General features: G+C 38.0%; 1 protein-coding gene across 2 annotated transcripts in view; it reads left to right on the forward strand.

Moving 5' to 3' along the window:
• The first annotated feature begins 986 nt into the window (after window positions 1–986).
• Window positions 987–22,315, forward strand: part of UBL3 (ubiquitin like 3) — a 78,078-nt gene continuing 56,749 nt past the window's right edge. The window contains exon 1 of one of the 2 annotated variants that reach the window (XM_081082989.1): window positions 987–1,898. In XM_081082989.1, coding sequence (XP_080939115.1) covers window positions 1,872–1,898 — 27 coding nt within the window. In that variant the 5' untranslated portion in view covers window positions 987–1,871. The remainder of the gene's footprint in view (window positions 1,899–22,315) is intronic. The other variant, XM_081082990.1, reaches the window with a different exon arrangement.

Raw genomic sequence — 22,315 nt, forward strand, 5'->3', positions numbered from 1 at the left:
TGAGGTCACATAGCTATAGGTTGGAGAGGTGGCTTTCTGACTCTAAGTCTGCTGGCATTTTTACACATGTGTGTTATTGAGACTGACCTTCCTAAAATATGCGGCCAAAGCGCTAAGAGAGATATGAATATGGATTCAGAGAGACATTTGTGTTTTCTGCATTTTGTTCCTAAATCTGGGGTAGACATATTCTTCATGTGTCTCTTGACTAATGGTATTATTTGGTGCTATTTGTTAATCACTGAAGGTATATAGGTTTTCAATTACATTTTGAGTTAAATCGAATTTAGAGGCTTGCCTGGTAAACTAGTGAATCCTCGCTTAGTTTGTAGTAGCTATTTCCTGATGTAGCTTTGGCACTCTTCACTATTACAGTTTTTGGTAATTTCAATTAATTAGATTGTAGCTCTATGGCCCTGGGTCTTCGGGAAACACATGTTCAAACATTTTCCCTGCTTAATAAGATCCATGTTCCTGTTGAACTTGTAGGGCCTCACTGGAAATCAATGATTGCCTCTGATCTTCCAAATGTAATGTTGAGACTCAGGAAATCACTACACAAAATGCTTTCAGATTGCAGGATGTGGAGAGCTCTCTGTCATTAAAACGAATGATTCTGCTTAGAAGTAAACCATATTTTAAATCTGTATGTATATTGTACATGAGGGAACTTCTCTGTACAGAATTTTCTCTCCCCTCCCCCCCCCCCCCCACCCCCCATAATTCTCCAGGTCACACCTAACTTCTGGGTCACAGCTTGGCAAAAGCTAGCTTTCCTTTCCTAGCAACTGTTACTAGGAGGGGCGTGGCTTCGAAGTCGGGCGAGGGGGACTACCCTTCCCGTGATGCTCCAGGGTGGCCTCCGTCGTGACGCACTCGGTGTCCGCGAGGGGGACGGGGGCGGCGGCCGCTAGTGGGGGGCGAGCTCCCGGAGTCCCGGACTCGCGTTCAGGCAGCTGCAGCCGCCATGTTGGCTTGAGGGGCGATGACAGGAGGTGGCTGCGGCGTTTGGCACTGAGAAGTGGAAGCGAGACAAAGCTCTGAGAGGAAGCCGTTCCGGACTGAGGAGAGGGAGGACCGGCCTCTTCCGGGGACCGGCTGGAGTCGGTGTCGCGGGACCTCGCGAGGCCGGGGAGGGGAGGGGAGGCCGGTGAGGAGAGCGGAGCCGCGAAGACGATGCGCCCCGAGAGCCGCCGCGGCCCGGAGGCGCCCGCGGCCTGAGCCCCGAGGGGCGGTGGGTCCCTGCCCGGCCCGAGCTCCCGTCCCCCGCGTGTCGCCGCGGGCTTCGGGCCTTGGCTCCCAACGAGTTAAATGCCCTTGAGCGCGGCTTCGGGCGGCCCGGCCCCCGGCCCCGGCGGCGCTCGGTAAGCCGTTTCCCCCGCCGGCCACTCAGCGCTCACGCGTCCATGTGTAGCCGCATAGTTATCTGTGTACCTCCCGCCGGGGCATTTTGCTGCTTCATGAGGACTGGACTCGGGCGCGCGTGTGAATCACTGCCGGCCCACGAAGGAGGAAGGCGCATTTAACCCCCTCCCACCGCTCCATGCCCGTGTGTCACTCGGCTCCGTCCACCTGGCGCGGCCGGTCCTGGGGCCACTGCTGACGACGACCGGGCTGCTCCCTCCCGAGTGCCCTGCGCTCCGGCCGCTCGCTCCTGGGATCGCTCCTCCGCGCACAACCTCGGCCAGGCCGCGACTTGGGCTCCCACCTCACTTAGTTTTTGGAAAGCACATCACGAACTCGTCGAGATCGTTAACGCTGGTTTCTGTGGCTGGAAGACCTCTGCACCTTTCTGTTTGTTGTGTGGGTTGTTTTCGTTTTCGTTTTGGTGTTTTTTCCCGTGAACGTCTGGCTGTTTATCAAGTGGCAAGATGTCCAGTAATGTCCCGGCGGATATGGTGAGTGAAGGCTAAGTTACGACACACTTTGATTTAATTGTGGTTTCCAATCTTATTTCATCAGAAAGGATGCAGAGGTGGGGCGAGTTTGCAGGGGCCTGTTGAGAAGCCGTCGTGCTGGGAGATTTGGAGAAGTTGGAGGTTCTGGTTTCCCCCTTTTAGCCAGTAGTGCTTTGAGGATGGGGTGTCTCACTTGGTTGCGTTTTTTCAAATCACCCAAGGCAATGGAGAAGTCGGGAAAATGTGGCGAGGTGGCTTTAAGGGGAGAAGATCCCTTTGCCAGAAGCCTCTGAACAGTGTATCCTGTATCTTAATGCCTCGGAAAACGCCGGTGACAGTGGGCAGAGCCGAGGGCGGGCGTCCCCCCAGACACGGAGGTTGGCAGGGAAACGGGATCTGTGGCGCTGACGGGCTCCCCAAGGCACTGGGTGCAGACTTGATCTTGGCGAGAACAGTGTCGTGGATCTATCTCCTCAAGAAGAAGCCCACGAGAATTTGCAGTGACTTTTTTTTGAAGTGTGTAGGACTAGGTGAACAAGTATGGCAACAAATATTAAGATGTTTGGGGATTTTCACAAATCTAGGCTCACCGTATATTGGGACTTTTAATGACTATTACAGGACTTTTAGTAGCAAATGTTTGGTAGTACCTATCCCATCACTGGACTTTTAAACGCTAGTAAAACACAATATTGAGCCTTGATCCTTGACTGTTGAGAACTCGAAACAAAAAGTATTCTTTGATGTTGCTTTTCTTTTTGTTTATAAACGTTAAGGTTGTGAGTTTGTTGACCGACGGTAGGTAGCCGCGTAGACTTACCGTGCTGGAGGTGGGTTTGTGTGAGTGTGACATTACATTTTGCAGTCCTAGGGACAAACATAATGCAGTTAACAAGAAGATGGGTAATCTTGTTTATAAAAGAATTGCTGTTAACATAGTTACATTCCATTTGAGTGTTCATGTATTCCAGCCAAAAAATAAAATTGAACTTTGTTGATTACATTTTAAAATCTCAGATGTTTCTATAGGAGCAAACTTCAGTTACAGATTTTAAAATAATTAAAAAAGTTAAGTGACCCTAAGTGGTGTGTTTTGACCTTGGTTTAAAGACATTTTGCTTATGTTGGATTTCCATTTAACGTGCTATTTAAATGTGAAGAAACCACAACATTCTGTCTTTCGGGTGGCCATGCACCAACTTTACACTCTCCTTCCTGAGTTTTAAAACTCTTGCTTTATCCTTTTGGTTTTCTCTTTCCTCCTGGTGTGCACACAGAAGAATAGTCTTCTACCCACTTAAGGAGATAACGACATGGTTTCCTCAACCCCCCTCTAGAAGTTGCCTGGAGCGGTCTCTAGACTGAGCTGGGAAATGCTGTTTCTTGTTTGGTAGGTGCTTGGGTTCATCACCTCCAGCAAAAATTTGATCTCCATAAGGCCACCATTTTATATCATCCTTCACCGTGCAAGATGTGTGCACTATTGTAGCAGAGAGTTAGAATGAAATAGATTTGTGTCATTAAAACAGTACCATCACTTTCTTTAGTCCCAGTGATGAAGAAAAGCTGAAATGTGCATAGCATCAATCACAAATTGAAATGATTTGGGAAATACTGTTTCCATGTCAGAGGGAAGATTTGGAAGCTAATGTTTGTTTCGATCACAGAACTGAGAAATAGTGGCAAGGTTTTTATTAATAGCTGCAATTATAAAATGTAATTATTTCTGTTCTAGACCTTATTTTAAGGCCTTAATGATTCTGTGGTGCTTTGAGATCCTTTGATTAAAGGTGATATGCAAGGGCACAGCAATATTATATAATAAACATAATATCTTGATGCTGTTTCAGAGTGTATCTAAGGGTACAGCTCAGATGAGATTGTTCTGCATATTTTTTATGTCTTGTTTTCTAGCTGTTGAACTTGTTGAAGGTCCATAGATTTCCCCCCCTATGTTAAAGCCTTTTAAGCCTTTATTTGCTATTACTTAGAATTTTTATTTAAGAAATACCTTCATTTGATATGCTCCTAGAATTCTTGACTTTTTGAAATATAACATGGTAAATACTGGTTAGAAGTTGTTGATTAAGTGCTTCGTATTTTTAAGCTCTTCATAGCAGTAATGGCAGTTAATTTGTGTTTTTATTCATGACTTAAAGTGAGAACAATTTTACCACTGTGAAAAGCCTCAGCCTTCCCACCCCCACCTCTTTCTACAATCTGACATTTTCCTTGCAGCATAACTCTAAATTGATCAGGATATGTGCTCTTGCAAGTATGAATACATACATTTTTGCTAGGTGCAGTAAAATTTTCACGTTTCTAAGTGCTGACAGCTAGTATGTGCTACTTAGAAAAAATGTTGCGCTCTTTTCCATGATAATGGTGCTTGTCAGTTGTACAGGAAAATCCTATTTGGGAGATGAGGTGGTCCAGTAAGGTTACAACCCTGCCATGTTTTCATTAGAGATAATTTATTCTTGAGCTACAGTAATTGCTAAATCAATTGATGTTTTTGGAAAGTCTTATGGCAATGATTGTGGTTCACTTTAAAATAGATTTTTTAGTATCTTTTCTGTTTTGTAAATATAACTCACATTATAAAATTTATTTTTAAACATTCAGTAAATTTTTGTGTTTACCATAAGGATTCTCTTTTTATAATTCAAATTTAGCAAGTTGATATATTGGAAGGGGAATAGCACCCGTAGGGAATGGATTCGCTGTACTCTTTTAAAAAAATAATTTGCAGTTGATGCCTTTCCTATTAAAATTCTGTAAATATGTTCTATAAATAATTTGCATATATTTACATAAAATATTGGCCTTTTTTTGGCTAAGAGTGATTGAGATTTACTTCCAACATAATAACTTGTGAAAAAAATCTGAGAATATCTGAACAGAATATTATAATACATTGTATATAAGTGATTCACTGCCTTTATTTTATTTTATTTTTTTCAGCCAAATCATAGGTCATGATGGGACAATATTCATTGGTTATAATTGTAGCATGAATGAGGTTAATGACTGTAGGTTTTCTGAAAGAGAATGTTTACTCTATTTGTTAGTAATAAGGCCTAAGGCTATGTAGATAGGTAGTACTTTTATTTTCTGGATAAGGAGAGTTATTAATAAATTGTATTTATAAAAGTATTATATAAAATATTTGAGTTATTATTTACAGCTTTGGACTTAAAATTGTACTTGATGATAGCTATAAAATTGAAACTCTACCTGAGAGAAATTGACAATTAGTGTGAGAATAACGGCAAAGCAATTTTGGTATTTGAAACATTTTAGGTGATAAATTAGTTTAAAAAGCCCTGTATCTTTTTGAACTGCTAATGTAGAAATTGTAGCAGATGTAAACATTTTAGTCTGGGGTTAAATGAGATAATGATAATTTGAATTTTTTCAGTACTTAATGAATTTATTGTAATGTTATATCTCTTCCATTTGTGGGAGAAATAAATACTGGAGCCCTCTGGTGGACAGGAAATTACTAAAATTAATTTCTTTTCGAAGTGAACTTTTATCACTTTTCCAACTTAAAGTAGAATGACAGGTATAAAGTATATTAGGGGAAAAGGCCATGCTAGAAAAAGGTCCAGAGAATAGAAAATGGTTAACTTTGACAAAAGAGTATATTAAGATCTAGTGCCCCAAATTTTCAGCTTACAGCTTCTTTTAATTTTTCTTTCTCTTGCTAGAGTGCTTATTTTAAGACTAAGTTGAGAGGGTTTATGAATGAACCTAAAGGGTACCAGTTCTATATTTAAGTGTGTGACAATGAACAAACAGCTTAATAAATTATGAGTCTCTAATGGAAACTTTCTCTAAATTGTTTTACTCAAATTGTCTTATATTTGGTGTTCTGAATTATTTGTTTTTATTAAAGCAAGTAGCAAATTATTTCCCTCAGCTTTCAATGCCCTTTCTGGCTCTGAATCCTCCAGTTCATGTCCCTTTCCTGTGAAAATAGTTTTTAGTCATCTTTTCTTCCTGTAAAACATTTTCTATCAGTATATTTGAGATTCTTTTATGATGCCAAATTTATATGGATATGTATCTTATATTTATATCTCTTGTACTTTCTAATGTAAAATAGACATGTAAAAACTGGTTGAGTGATTTCTTGACTCATGAAGCATTACTCTCTTTGTTACCTATGGAAAAAGTAGATTTGTTTGTTCCATACTACAACAACAACTACTACTACCACTACTACTACTACTGCTGCTGCTAATGGTGTTAAATATGAAGTCTATGATGTTTGCTTCTATTACTACTTTGAATATTAAAAAAATTCTTTAATATTAAGGTTTGAAGTTATTTAAATTAGTGGATAACGTACTAATGGCTCCACTGGTTTTCATAATTGGAACAGTAAATGTATTTTAGGAGACTGAAGTATGTGCTTCTTAAATATGCTTTTTAAGAATTCCGTTCATTCTTGGGTAAAATTGAAAGAGACTATAGAATTCATGGTAACTGAAATCTCTGGGTGAGAGATTCTGAATCAGTAAATTTTTGAATATATGAAGTGTTTTTGGAAATATCCCAATCTAATAATTTTGAATGACTGTCCTGTTAATCCTAATATGTATGAATAATTTAGCTTACATTTGATGACTTAGAGACATTATTTGAATATCATTGATTCAATTCAATTATTTTTCATTGAGTACTTCTCTGTGTAATGAAGTATCATTCTATAAACTATAACTGGCATACCCTCTGCACCTATTATAAGTTGTGAAGCTTTGTGCTTCTTCACTAGTTCAGTAATTTACTAAGTTCAATGAGGAAAGACAACTGAGATATGAAAATTAAAATATTAGAACTTCTGTTTGTTTAATTTTTGCTCCCAAAATGGGGAAGAACTGAGCTTTTATATGAATTATGGATTGGCTCTAAGACTATTTTAGGTTCACATCCAGGTGATTGCAATGGCTGGATGTGGTTTGTTGATGAAAGATGTGGGAATTCTGTAATATAGAGATCAACAGCACCATGAGCTTCTCCAAGTTCTTGCAGTTTTTCTTTTATATTATATTAGAGGCCTAATGCACGAAATTTGTGCAAGAGTAGGCCTTCTTTCACCTGGCTGCCGGCACGGGCTTCCCTCTGGCACCCGGGACCCAGGCTTCCTTCTGGCTACCGACAGGTACCCAGGACCCGGGCTTCCCTCTGGCCGCCAGCAGGAACACGGGACCCGGGCTTCCCTCGCAGCCCCGGCTTCATCTGGAAGGTCGTCTGGAAGGATGTCCAGTCTAATTATCATATTACGCTTTTATTATTATTATTACAGATTATTATAGATTAGATGACTGATGCACAGATTCGTGGACCCCCACCAGTGCACGAATCCGTGACCCGGCCTCTAGTATGCATATAAGATCTTTGGTTAATCTCTTCCCAACCCCCCTCTCCCTCCCTCCTCCCTCTGAGAATCATCAGTCTGTTCCATGTTTCCATGCCTGTGCATTGAGTGTCTGCCCCCTGGTGGTCAGTGCATGTCATAGTTACTGGTCAAATGGTTGAATGGTCGCTTAGACTTTTATATATATAGATTATAGATGTAGATATAGATATAGATAGATAGATAGATTATATAGTTACTTTTAAAAATGCTTTTTAAAAGTATGTATACTTTATATTGAGATAAGAGCAGAGGTTCATTATAAAAGTATTTAGAAGAGCTGTAGAACTCAAAGCTGCATTATGTATTTTTATTTTACAAAAGTTTAATATTCTAGATGCCGATTTTCTTCATGATGACAAGAAACTATCAATAGTATGCTACCTAGCAGATATTTTTCAGAAATCAAATACTAGGTTGTTTCTTCAAGGCAAAATTGACATTTTAACCAATAAATGAGAAAGTACCTTCTTTTCAGAAGAAACTAATGTTATGGAGAGAACATTTTGAAAACATGTTTAGATATTTCCAGTATGTTGAAAAATTCTTCCTTATAGAGAATTTCAGTGGACTTTGAATCCATTTTTTTTGAAATATAAAAAGCAACACATTTTGCTTAGTTTGCAAAAATATCTGACATCAAAAAAAATTTAATAACATTGACATCAGGTAACTGACTTTTAATAAAAGCTTGTGCATATTTGGTGATAGAATAGAAAAGTGATATAATTTAATAAACAAGTAAGCGACATATTCTTTTCTATTGATTTATGCCTCTTAGTGAGCTAGGTTTTTCAGTTTTGACTATTTCAGCTCTTAAAATCAAGTGTCAAAATACATTGAACTTTGCAAATTGAGAAACCAAGATTTTAAAAAAACAGAAGTGTATTCAATAACAGTGCTCTCACTTAACATATTAATAGTAATAGTATGTTTAGTGATTGCAAGATTAAAATAAATTAATATTTTGAATAGTTAATATATATAATATACATAAATACATGATTTATAAATGAATATGCACATATCAGAGGTATATGCTCAAGTACTTTATAGTTGGGATTTTCAGTCATAAAATTGTTTTGAAGCCATTGCATAAGATAACAAAATTGCTGAGTATTTTAAGTTCTTGTGCTTGATAATTATAGTTTTTCTGTCTCCTGCCTTGTTGAGCAATTATATTTTTCTGTGGTCAGTATGCCTACTTACCCCTCTCTATTTACAGTTGCTGACTCTTATTACTCTTGGTGTGGAAACCAGATTTTCAAAGTTTATTAGAATAAAGTATGTTAAAACTGAGGAAATGGTGTCTGAATAGAATTTTCAGGAGACAACCTATGGCAGAGTATAAGATCGTTATTTCACAGACAACCAAAAAATCTGTTTACTTGAGGGGCTTATTTTTTGGCACTTAGCATGTTTTGCAGAGATGTAGATTCTTGTTAGTGACAAACTATGTAGATGATTAAAAAATAAAATTACATGTATAACTTTATTTTATACTCATAGGGCAGAGAAGCTAATAGTGGTTCTGTACTTGTTATTCACCAGGCAGATGCTTGCCATTTTACATGATAACATTTCATCTAATCCTCACAGTGATCCTGGGGAAATACAGTTGGTATATAGATAAAATTGCTACTGCCCACTAGATGAAGACCACCAGGAATGCATCTGTAGTGGAACACGTTAGGTTTGTTGATTTGCTGCAGCAAGGAAGAGCACATACCTGAGGAACCCTTAGTAGTTTCAGGAAGAGGGATTGAACAAGTTTTGATAACATTTGGGCAGTGCAAGATGATTCTAGTTAGAGACCAGGGTCAGTAGAGACTAACTCTGTATGGAATGCTGTCACCCATGAAGTGGAAGGACGTTAGTGATTAGATGTCTTAGCCATCGTTGTTTAAGAGACAGGAGAAATGAAAGGGTTTGAGGGAGATCTTTAGTCATTTTGGAGCTGTAGCATGGCCCTGAGAGAAGTTGTTATCTATGGTCTTCTGTTCTGTTGGCCTTGTCTGTCTTTAAGAAGCATCACAGTGTGATTATCAGCAGAGATGATTTTTACTTTCTCAAAGCCTAGGTTCATAGAGGGTAAGGAGCTTCTTTGAGGTTATGTAGCTGGTAAAACGTAGAGGATAAGAATTTGGGTCTGATGGCAATAGTGATAAACATATTAAGCCCTTATCCCCTGCCATACATGAGCAAATCTTGCTAAATCCTTTAGGCACACTTTCCTAGGCAGAATACCTCAGATTCCTTCCCAAGACCTTGTGTTCCATGCAGTCACTGCTGATTGCTCTGAGCTAGCATGGTCCAGTAGAGATAACACTTGCTTAAATAGGTTTGCAAACTACTATATATATACTCCCTGGATTGGAATGATTTTAATGAAGGTAGATTGTTTTATTACTAAAATTACAAGGAGTTTTCTTTATAGTCTTTGGAACTTTGAGTTCTCTTGTGTATCTCATATATACTAACCACTTTGAATGCAGAAACTATATTGTTTTATATATGTAAAACTGATTGATAAGCAACAATTTAGTGCTTTCAGGGTATTTTGTTTTTGTCTTTATACAATAACTGCTTATGTATGATGCAAATTTTCTGTTGATTTGTTTAAATCTATTTATGATATAAATAAAATACATACATGGGCAATTTTCTATGACTAGATTTTGAGAAGGAAATGTTCTTTCCACTAAAGAAACTTGTCCAGGTTAGGCATTACATTTTTGTGAACTTAAATTAAGATGGCAATTCATCGTGTCTAGACAAAATGGTCTCTCATGATACATGTTTAATTTTTTTTACTTTCAAATAAAATTAGTGCCTTTGCCTTAGAAATATTCCTGCTTTTGTATCCTGCGTCTTTCATTTAGTCATATATCATGACAGCTACCATACCTATAATTACAGAACCACATGATTTTGAACGGATTCTGATAGATATACATAAATTGTTTAGCTGATTCTGTGGTCATGGACATTTAAGAGCTACTATAAACGAAATAATGCATATTTTAAAACATATCTCTATACTTATTGGATAATTTTCTTAGGATTAAATTCTTAAGAATATAGTTGCTGTGTGTTGGATATGTTTTAAAAATTTAGTGGGTTGGAGGAGATACATATTTACTAATTTCAAAGTATCCTTGAATTTCTGGATAAACCTCACTTCATTATTCACTGTCTTCTTTATATGCTAGATTATATTTCATTTACAATGTTTGCAATTTTCATAAACAAGATTGACTAGTAATTTTAATTTCTTGTGAAGTCTGACAGATTTAGGCATCAGGATTATGCTGACTTCATAAAATAAGCTGGAAGATGTATTTTTACTCTCTGGAAGAGTTTGTGAAGATCGATTTTATTTCATCCATAAATGTTTGGAAGAACTCGCTAGTGAAGCCATCTGGAGTTTTCTTGGGGAATATTGATTCAATTTCTTTATTACATAGAGGACTATTCGCATTTTCTATTACTGTCAGTTTTGACAAGTTTTGATTTCAAGGAATTTGCCCATTTTATCTAAATTTTCTTATTTGGCTTAAAATTTTTCACAATATTTTTATTATCTTTTTGATATTTGTAATAGTATCTTCTTTGTAAAATCTGTTTGTTGGTAATTTTGTGCTTTCTGCTTATCAGTCAGTTTTTTAAAGCCAACTTTTAGATTTAAATTTTTAAAGATATTTCTATTGGGTACTGCTTTTACCTTTATTTCTTCTGGTGGTTGTTTTTTTAATTGCTATTTTCAAGTTTCTTGAGATGGGTACTCAAATCACTAATGATCAGTCTTCTTTTTTTCATGTATGCATTTAAGTCTGACATTTCCATATAAATGCAACTTTAGCTGGATCTCACAAGTCTGATGTATTTTTATTTATCACTCAATTCAAAATATTTTTAAAATTCCACTGTGATTTTTTCTTTGACCCATGTGTTATGTACAAATAGTGTAATGTACAATATCTAAGCATTTGGCGATTTTTTTTAGCTGTATTTTTGTTGTTGATATTCAGTTTAATAGTACTGTGATCTTAGGATTATTTTTTCCATGATTCCAATCGTGAGTAACTTGTTGTTATTTGCTTTATAGTTAATTTTAGAAAATTGAGTGTGGTGCGCTTAATATTTAAATCAAATTTGTTAATTATGTTCAAAGTCTTATTTTGGGTGGTTTGTAATCAATTTAGAGAAGTGTATTAAAATCTCCAACTGTGTGAGGATTTTTCTCTATGTTCTTTTAGTTACCTCTAATTTTGCCTCATATATTTTGAGGCTAAATTAATGGCTGCAAATAAATTTACAATTATTGTTCAGCATCTATTGATTGAATCATTTTCTTTTGTGCTTAATTTAATCTCGTGTTATTTTGTACAGTAACACACTGTATAGGCTTGTGGCCTAGCAGTAATAGGCTACAACATATGGCCTAGGTGTGCAGTAGGCTATGCCATACAAACAGGTTTGTGTAAGTGCACTCTGTGATGTTCACGGTACGAAATAATATAATGACACATTTCTCAGTACCTATCCTGTGGTTAAAGAGGCACCTGATTGTATTGTGAGCTTGTGCGTGGCTTTTATTGTAATTCTGCATGGCGTTTGTAGAGTGTCTTGAACCTATGGTTTGCTATCTTTTGTCACTTTGGGAATTTTATAAGCTGGTATTCTTTAAATATTGTTTCTATTTAAATTCCTTTCCTTCTGGGACTACAGTTACATGTATGTTAGGTCATTTCACAGTTTCCACCCTCCCTTTCCCCACTATGTATCAGATTTGATATTTTTCACTGATCTATCTTCAAGTTCACTTATGTCTTTTCTGTCCAATATCCAGGTATACCCAATTATTGAGTTCTTAAGTTTGTATTTTGTATTTTCAGTCTTAAAATTTACAGAGATTCAAGTTTTCATCTACTTTTTTGGTTATATTAATCATTGTTGTAATATTCTTGTCTGATGACTGTAATATCTAGATCATCCAATAGCCTGTTTCAGTTGTCTGGGTTTTCGATCATTATATCTTTTTTTGTAGAATGCCTGGTAATGTTTTATTAACATTGTGATGAAAAATTATAGAGGATCAAAATGATATTATCTTTCTCCCGATAGGATTTCATATTTTCTGTCAGGGCAGTTAAAAAAACATGGATCACTTTGATTCATCAGTGATTGATATGACATGAGGCAGAATTCAGGGCAATCAAGAAATTCAGGTAGACTCACTCCTAGTGCGTAATGCTTATGAGATTTCACTTGAAAGTTTGGAGTATTTACTAAGATTTGTCTTTTTTGGCAGGCCCTGAATTCCAAGTGGTGTGAAGCTGATAAAAGCTGTGCTTAGCTTTTTTAGCCTCTTTGCAGCATCTTTTTATTGAGTTTTCCTGTTTGTCAGTTCTGTTGTCTATGATTCAGCATATTCCTTCTGGAAGGGCAAAAACTGAGCAGAATATAGGGCTCATTCTTTTATCTGGGAGCCTCAATTTCTGGCTACTGTGGTAGTACATAATTCTAATTTTTGTCTTCCTTACCCAGTGAAACTGATACCAGGGCCTGGATTTTATTTTCTGTGTGGCTCTGTGCCCTGTACTGGTAATTGGCAGATACCTTGAGGGGAAAAAGTAGGGATCTTCTCATTGTGTTTCCTTCTCTAGGAGCTCTTGACCCCTAATGTCCTGGCACTCTTAATTGCTCTCTCCATATCTCAGATAGCAGGATTTTTTGTTTATTAGTTTTGTATTTTATTTCTCACTTTCATAGTTGTTTTCAGTGGGAAATTTGGTCTGATACCGCTATTCTGTCATAGCTTGACCCAATTGCCCTTTCTTTTTGTATAGCTAAAATTAATTAAATAATTAACCTTGGCACCATCAGCCAAACAGGTTGCTTAAGTTAGACATCTAGGAGTCATCCTTGATTCCTCTCTTTCCCTCATCCCCCAAATTCAATCCATTTCAAAATATACCTGGAATCCATCAACTTTTCTTTATTTTCATACTACCACCCTGTTGCGAGCCATCTCTCTCACCTGGACTGCTGTATTGGTCTTGGGACTAATTCTTCCACTTCTGTTCACATTCCCCTGTAATACATTTTCCAGAAATAGCTTGAGTGATCTTTATGAGACATAAATTGAATTATCTTTTCCTCTGAAAAACAGGAAATTTCAGGTTCCCATCCTATATAATAAAAGCCTAATATGCTAAGTGTCTGGTCGTCCGTTCAATCAATCAAAGTGTAATATGCTAATGATATGCTAAGGCTGCTCAACCACTTGCTATGAGGTGCACTGACCACCAGGGGCCAGATGCTCCGACCCATAGGTTAGCTTGCTGCTGGGGTCTAGCCGATCAGCACTGAGTGAGATGGGCCAGACGTGCCCTGGAGCCCTCCCGCTGTCCCTCCCCAGCTGGCCAACTTCCTGTATCCCTCTCCAGCCACTATCATGGGTGGGTGGGTGGGAGGTAATCAACCAAAGACCAACCTATATAATAAAAGGCTAATATGCAAATGAACTGAATGGCAGAATGACTGGTCACTATGATGCGCACTGACCACCAGGGGGCAGACGCTCAACACAGGAGCCGCCCCCTGGTTGTCAGTGCACTCCCACAGGGGGAGCACCACTCAGCCAGAAGCCAGGCTCACAGCTGGCGAGCACAGCCCTGGTGGTGGCAGCCTCTCACACCACTGCATCAGTTGGACATCCCCTGAGGGGTCCTGAACTGCGAGAGGGTGCAGACCAGGCTGAGGGACACCCTTCCCCCCGACCCCCCCAGTGCACGTACACTGGGTCTCTAGCTGAAAAATAAATTCTCGTGGCTTAAGATCACAGATCCTTACCAAGGCCCTGCAGAGTCCTACAACATCTGGCTCCTGTGTGTCTCTATGATCTTACCTCATTGGCTTAATATGTTTCCATTATACTGGTTCCTCTCAGTTCCTCACATAAGCCAAAAGCTCTTCACATAGCTGGGGTGAGCTTTAGCGTGTATCATCATTGTTTTGCCTAAAACAGTGGTTGGCAAACCGTGGCTCGCAAGCCTCATGCGGCTCTTTGGCCCCTTGAGTGTGGCTCTTCCACAAAATACCACATGCGGGCGTGGATGTACAGTGCGGTTGAAACTTCATGGCCCATGCGCAGAAGTTGGTTTTCAGCCTGGGTGAGTCTATTTTGAAGAAGTGGCATTAGAAGAAGTGGGGATACGTTCGCTAAGTTCGACCCTTCAGATTGAGGACGTTTTTAGCAAAGGCCAGCTTAGGAGTACCCTAATTAAGTTAATATCAATGTACCTACCTATATAGTTTAAGTTTCAAAAATTTGGCTCTCAAAAGAAATTTCAATTGTTGTACGTTGATATTTGGCTCTGTTGACTAATGAGTTTGCCGACCACTGGCCTAAAACACTTGCCAGTATACTTCGTGTGTGTGTGTGGTTTTGTGTTTTACATTTAGGTCTAGGGCTCATTTTGAGTTAATTTTTGTGACACTTCCACACCCTCATATCAATGCTTGCTTAGGTTTTCTGTCTACAGAAACACTTTTTTAAAAATATATTTTTATTGATTTCAGAGATGAAGGGAGAGAGAGAAGTAGATAGAAACATCAATAATGAGAGAGAATCATTGGTTGGCTGCCTCCTGCACGCCCCCTCTTGGGGATAGAGCCTGCAACCTGGGCAGGTGCCCTTGACTGGAATCGAACCAGGGACCCTTTAGTCCGCAGGCTGATGCTCTATCCACTAAGCCAAACCAATCAGGACAGAAACACTTTTCCTGACCACATCTAAAGTTGAATTTTCTCTCTCACTTGGTTTCTGTCTCAGGTCCTTACTGGCTTTCTCCATAGCACTCGTCACACTTTGTAATTCATTTGTCTGTCTTTCCAGTAGGCCATATATTCTGAGAATAGGTATGTGTCTTTTTCACTTGCTACTATAGCCAGCATCTGGAATGGCACCTTTTGTGTAGTAGGTAGTTTCTTCATGAATATTTGTGGATTAAAGAAGTAAACAACTGTGATAAATGCTCTGCCAAACTTATTACTTAAAATATATTTAATACCCCCAAAAATATCTCAGAACAAGTCTATCAGGTAAGTAGGTGGTAGTGTTAGCAGCATTTGATTAATAAGGAAAATGAGGCATAATCATTGTGTTCTTGGATATTTTTATTTTTCTAACATTTTGGCCATTCTTTACCTTTCTTATGTCATATCCTTTTCCTATATCACTATATCTTAAAACTAATGGCTATGATTATACTAATATTTCAGTATTTCAATTTTACCTACTTGCCTTTGCTTAACATTTAATAATAGCCAAAATGTCAGAAAAGAAATTAGAAATTTGGAAAATCGAGAAAGTGTTGATACTTAAAGTGGTATATTTGTGGTGTGTCTATCAAGTATTGTGAATGATGTTTCAAGCTATAAAATTCTCTCATTACTTTGTAACTGTAAATAGAATGTTACAATTAATTAGGTATATTTGAATATATTATATGTATAAAATACATATTTTAAGAAAACTTTGAGCCTTTTTTACTTAAAAGACTGTTTAGTTATACAGATTTTTAGTTTTGGCACTCAAAATAATCAGTAGAATTTCCATGTTAGATATTTTATATACTATAGAGTCTACATGTAATAATCCTGCTCTTTTTATTTCTTTGCATTATTCATTCAATCAAATCAACAAGTATTGGTTGAACACATGCTATATGCCAGGCACTGTTTTAGGCTCTGGTGTGCAGTGGTGAATAAAATGAAACAAAGTACATAAGTAAAATGTATAGTATGTTAGCTATTGATAAGTACTATAGATAAGAATAAAGCAGGAGAGGGTTGGAGAGTATGCCTGTGTTGTCCAATTTTAAAAAGTGTGATCAGGGAGAGCTCACTAAGATGTTGACATTTGTACAGAGAGGTCTGAAGGAGACAGGGAGCAAGCCATCCAGATATCTTGGGGAATCCCCTTACGGACAGAGGGATTATTGCCTCTTGATTTCTTGGTTCCTTTACAGTTTCTCTTGCTGTTTCTTCTACCAGTCCTTCCCTTAAATTTTTGTATTTCTCGAGGGTTTTTGTTTTCTGCCCTTCTTTGTGATCTAAGTGGTCATTATCTTATTCAGTAATGTGTGCAACAAACATTTATTAGATACCATTGTGCCAGATACTCGAAATCGCACAGCGCCGCCTACCCAAGAGTCCCTGGTCCGGCCCTGCCTCGCTCCCCGGTCCCCACAGCAGCTGCAGCCACTGCAGGTCTGGCCCTGCCTCCCTCTCTGGCCCTTGAAGCAGGCCGGGCCGCTGCTGATCAGGCCCTCCCCCAGCGCAGGCCCTTGGAGGCCTCTGCTGCCCCGCCCCCGACGCTGCCCATGCAACCTCCTACTGTCTGATCGACCCCTTACCGGGTCCTGATTAATTAGCATATTTCTCTATTTTACATATATAGATAGATGGATGTAGATATAGATTGTCATCAGCCTTTTTAAAAAACTTTTCAGATCTTATTCTACATGACATAGAAAGATGTAATCAAGTTTATTAGAATTCTTTTTTTAAAAAGTATGGCTTTGATTTTTTTCTGAGAGAGAGAGAGAGAGAGAGAGAAAGAGAGAGAGAGAGAAAGAGAGGAAGGAAGGAAGGAAGGAAGGAAGGAAGGAAGGAAGGAAGGAAGGAAGGAAGGAAGGAAGAAAGAAAAAGAAAAAGAAACATCCTTTGGCTGGCTCCTGCACACCTCCCACTGGGGACTGAGTCTGCAACCTGTGCATGTACCCTGACCTGGAATCCTACCTGCGACCTTTTGGTGCATGGGATGATCCTTAATCCACTGAGTCACTTCAGTTGTGCTAGAATTCTCTTTTTAAAAAAGCAAATACTCTTAAGAACCTGGGAGTCATCACTGACCTCTCTTTAACCCCCAGTAAGAATGTAAAATTAGCCCTCAGGAAAGAAGAGAGGGCTAAAAATATAAATTAGTGTGGGCATTTAATTGAAGAAAAAATAATACCAATATGAGATTACATGAATTCACCCAGAGAGAGGGAGGGCAGCGTAAAAGTACAGTGGTGAATTTTGTGTTTTTTTGGGGTTTTTTTTCGCAGTGGAGAATTTTAAAAGTGACTAAAGGAACAGAATTACAGGAAAAGTAAAAAAAAAAAAAAAGTTTTATATCTTGAAAGCTGTTCAAGGAGAGACTCAGGGAGGAGTGGTTGGGTAAAGCATACACTGAAGGGCGGTGAAGAATAAGGACTAAAGTCCATCTTGTGTAATCTGGTGAAGGCTGTATCTTAACTCGTCAAGTGTGGTCAAAACTGTTTTTGTTTCAATTCTCAGTTTTCTTTCATATTGAAGTGTTAGGCACAGAAGAATTAAGTATGTCCACTTTTTTTGAAGTTATTACTGTTTTTGCAGCTTCTGTATTCATATCTAACTTTTCTCAACCTTTTTTATTTGTTAAAATGTTTTGTTTTGCTCCTGTATATAATCTGGACAAGTATTAATAATATTTGTTTTTTGCTCTAAGATTGAGCCTTTTAAAATCATACAGAAGTACAGGATCTAATAGGATTGTTGGTTCCATAGCAACCATTCAGTTCATGTTTTGGTGCAGGGTTTACTAAGAGATGTTGTTGTTTCTTGTTAAATTCTCTATATCCAGAGAAAGACATTTTACTAAAAAATTGGGACTTGCCTTTCAGAGGTGTTGTCAGAATTCCAGCTGGCACAGGAGGTAGCAAAAGGCTCTTTCATTTCCCAGAGTACTGTCTACCTTACTCTTTGGGACTTAGGACAGACAGCCAAGAAAAATAAAAAGCTGGGAAGATATTTTTCTTAAATATTTTTATTATGAAATAGAGGTGAGTTCACTCTTAAGTTGTGTGTAGTGTAGATGTAAGCTTATTATTATATCTTTTATTTTCAAATTTGCCAATACGTGAGTCATTTGTGAAATCTCATTTCTTAATTAGAACCACTAGATATACAGCTGAAGTCTTCCTGGACCAGTTTAAGCGGCCATCCCAGTTGGACAAAAGGGAGAGCAGTCTATCCTGAAATTGTAAAATTATTTTCTTGATTCCGAGGTGACTTGAAAAACTATGTAAATTATAGTTACCTGTGAAGTACAGCAAAGATAATCACAAGGACAAAAAGGAGATGTCCCAGAATAGGTACATCAGATAGTACTAGTACAAAGGCAAGAACAGTAATACCTTTTACTCTATTTGAAAACAGTCACGGATGTGGTCATTTATTATTAATTTTTGCTGAAGAGTTAAGTTTCTGAGATTGTCCTTATATTGTTAATCTTAGCATCTGATAGTTTTAAAAAATAAACTAGATTAAGGAAAGGTAATCATAATAATGCAATATCAAGTAGGTTAATGTGATTGCCACTCAGCAATGGGTGAGATGTAACTTATCTCTAGAGTGAATTGAATGACATCATCCTTTCTGTGATCTCTTGGTATACTTGACCTTTTCTAAAGGAAGTGTTTATTTGGCTTGCCTTATTTTGCCCTTTCTTGTCCATAGTCTATTTATTTTATATATTTGTACTTAAATATAAACCTTTTTTATTGTTTTATTCTAATTGTGTTACTGACTAGAAAAACAATAGGATTATTGTAAAATAGAAAACATTTTAAAACATATAATGCCATTTACAAAATTTTGTTACTTAGTATAAATGCTGTGAATGTTTTGTTCTCTTACCCTCTATCTAGACTTGGTGGGGGGAGTGTTTGTACAGTTGATGATTCATTTTGATATGTTCTGATTTGGGGAGGTTTTAAAGATCAAATTTAACTATGTAGGCAGTTTACATTCACTCATTAGAAACCTTCAAGTCTTTGAGTTTTTCCAAATAATAAAATTGGCTTCTTTTTAGCTCATCTTTATCTGTACCATTTTTCCTTTTTAAAATGCAATGTTCTTTCTGGGGATTCTGTAGAGTCTAATATGGATGTACCAGTGACAAAAAACATTTTGCTAATTTTAATTCATGAATCCCCCTATAGTTAAAGCAAAATAAACATTTGCCTAAACAAGAGTACTTCATTTCAGTAGAATCAAAAGGAGGCGGAGTTTGAATTTATGTATATTTGAGATTTGCAGAAATGATTATTTTAGAAGTCCTTGGGACATCACAGAAGGACTTAATTTTTTTTAAACTCCCTACCCTTCCCCCCCCTCCCCATTAATACATTGCATTGTCTTATCCTACTTGTATGTTTGGAAATACATATATATGGTATATAGATATAACATCTCTATATGAGATTTTTTAAAAATAATCGTATACTTTAAGTTTTATTTATAGTTTATTTACTCCCCCTTCCACCTGTCTAAAGTAAAAAAAAAATCTCTAAATGTATGATTTACAAAATTTATACATTTTGTTTAGAAAGCCAACCAAAGAAGTTAGCATGTTCTTTTGGAAAGGACAGAGTCTTCAAGTTCCAGGTGAAATTAATATCTGCAAAGCAATAAATAGAACAATCTTACTGTATTTTCAAGTTTTTAAATGAGATTTAAACTCAGGCATTCTGTTTCCAAAGCCTATTGTGTGACAATGTAACACCTCTGGAATTCTGGTAAGACGCACTGTATGTATTAAATACTAAGTATATTAGACATGAGGCAGTTCATTTTATGTACACGTGATAAGATTTTAGAGCAAAAAGGCAGCACTCATTAAACAAATAGTAGTAAATAAGCTAAGGGTTGACTTTACTATCTTTAGTATGCATTTTGTATCATGATCATAATCTAACATGCTGATTTGAGCAATATTCATAAGTTTATTTTTTCAGTTGAAAGAAGAAAGTAGAATGGAAGACAACTCAAGGGGAGAAAAACCCTTGAATATAATGTTTTAAAATGTCTACTACTGTTTCAAATATAGGAACCATGAATGCACAATAAACTCCAAGACTGCAAGGAGTCTGGGAGTAGTGTAAATCTAGAATTCATTCAATGTTACTATAAAAAATATAAGGACCTCTCAATCAGATTCTTCTAATCTCTGGTACATCTCTTTTGTAGAGTCACTAACATACCACTATCACTAAAGGTCTTCGTTAGAGAACCTTTACAGAAACGAAACAAAATACCAGGTGCTGGAAGTTAAGAGACATTGTTAGGCTTATCTAAACACCATAAATCATTCTATTAAGCTGACATGTAGAATCTGTGACATTCTGAAGTGGTTGAATTTTACCCTTGCAATTATCTGTAGAAAAATTTGGGGAGAAAGGGATTATTCTTGAGTTATCACCTGTGATAGAGGTCTCAGGTCTTTTAATCAGCTTTGACATTAATGAATGTTGCTCCTTAATTCTTTTGAGAGGGGAGTCCTTGGATCCTTTCAAAATTGTCTCTCTCCAATTTGCTAATATGATTCTCTTCTCTCTCTCTCTCTCTCTCTCTCTCATTGTTGTTGTTAAATGATTTCCTTTTTGGTAGAAAGAACACATTTTATTTTAGAAAACTGCTCATGAAAAATCTATATAATTTGTAGTGCCCTAGTATTTTAATTCATTATTATAAGTAATTATCCAGGATTGGTTGCTGAAAACATAACTGCTTTTATTAGATCAAATCTTCTAATTCCATGAATAGGTAGGTTAATTTTCTCCAGATATATGGAAGTTTTGTTATAGCAGTCTCCTTAGTTTATGCACTTATCTCACTCTTTTATTCATAGGCAGCTGTATTTCTTATGAACTCTGTAATTATGTTTTTTTATTCCAGAATTTCTACTATGGATGATACATACTACAACCATACAACTTTACTTAGCCTTTCTCTTCCATCTTATATTATTTTTCATTTTCTGTCCCAAAGCTAACTTACTAGTTTTACAGTTGGATTTAACTTATTTATTTATGTATTTACTTTTTATTTTATCAATTTACTTTTTATTTCACAGTTTGCATTCAGTATTAGTTTGAATCCGTTTCAGGTATACTACATAGTGGTTACATAAGTCATATACTTCAAAGTACTCCACTCCCCCCCCCCCTATATTTCCAGTACCCACCTAACACAATACATAGTTATTACAGTCTTATTGACTGTACTAGAGGCCCGGAGCACAAAAATTTGTGCACTGGCAGGGGGAGGGGGGTGTCCCTCAGCCCCACTTGTGCCCTCTCACAGTCTGGGACCCCTCGGGAGATAACCACCTGCTGGCTTAGGCCCGCTCCCTGGGTGGCAGATGGCAGGCCTGATCCCTTGGTGCCTGCCCCACCTCCCCGGGTTGCGCACATGGCCGGGCCGATCGGGGAGTTGGGGCGCCGCCCCCGGTCGTGCACAGGGCAGGGCCGATCAGGGGGTTGGGGTGCCGCCCCGGGTCACGCACTCGGCAGGGCCCATCAGGGGTTTGGGGCGCTGCCCCCAGTCGTGCACAGGGCAGGGCTGATCAGGGGGTTGGGGCGCTGCCCCTGGTCGCGCATAGGGCAGGGCCGATTGGGGGTTGGGGCACCGCCCCCAGTCATGCACAGGGCAGGGCTGATCAGGGGATTGGGGTGCAAGAATAGGGCTTCCTCGGGCTGATTGCACCACCAAGCCCCGCCGCCCAGGGCCGCACACGGGGGTCCTGGCTGGGGACAGGGCTTAGGTGGCACACAGGGGCCTGGATGGCGGCTCGTGCTGGCCCGCCCTGGCTGCAGTATGCAAATTAGCCGCCATCTTTGTTGGCGGTTAATTCAAATATCGTGCTGATTAGCCAATTGGAGGCGTAACAAAGGTATGGTCAATTACCATGTTTGTCTATTATTAGATAGGATTTCCTATGCCGTACTTTTCATCCCCATGACTATTTTGTAACTACCAATCTGTACTTATCAATCTCTTTACTGTTTTTACCAATCGAGTCAACTCTTTTAGATTATAACATTGAATCACTTGGGTGGGATTTTGTAAGCATTGTTTTAACTTTTATGAAAAATTTCAGACAAACACAGAAGTG

This window comes from Myotis nattereri (assembly GCF_964212035.1).
Source record: "Myotis nattereri genome assembly, chromosome: 2".
NCBI classification, from domain to species: domain Eukaryota; kingdom Metazoa; phylum Chordata; class Mammalia; order Chiroptera; family Vespertilionidae; genus Myotis; species Myotis nattereri.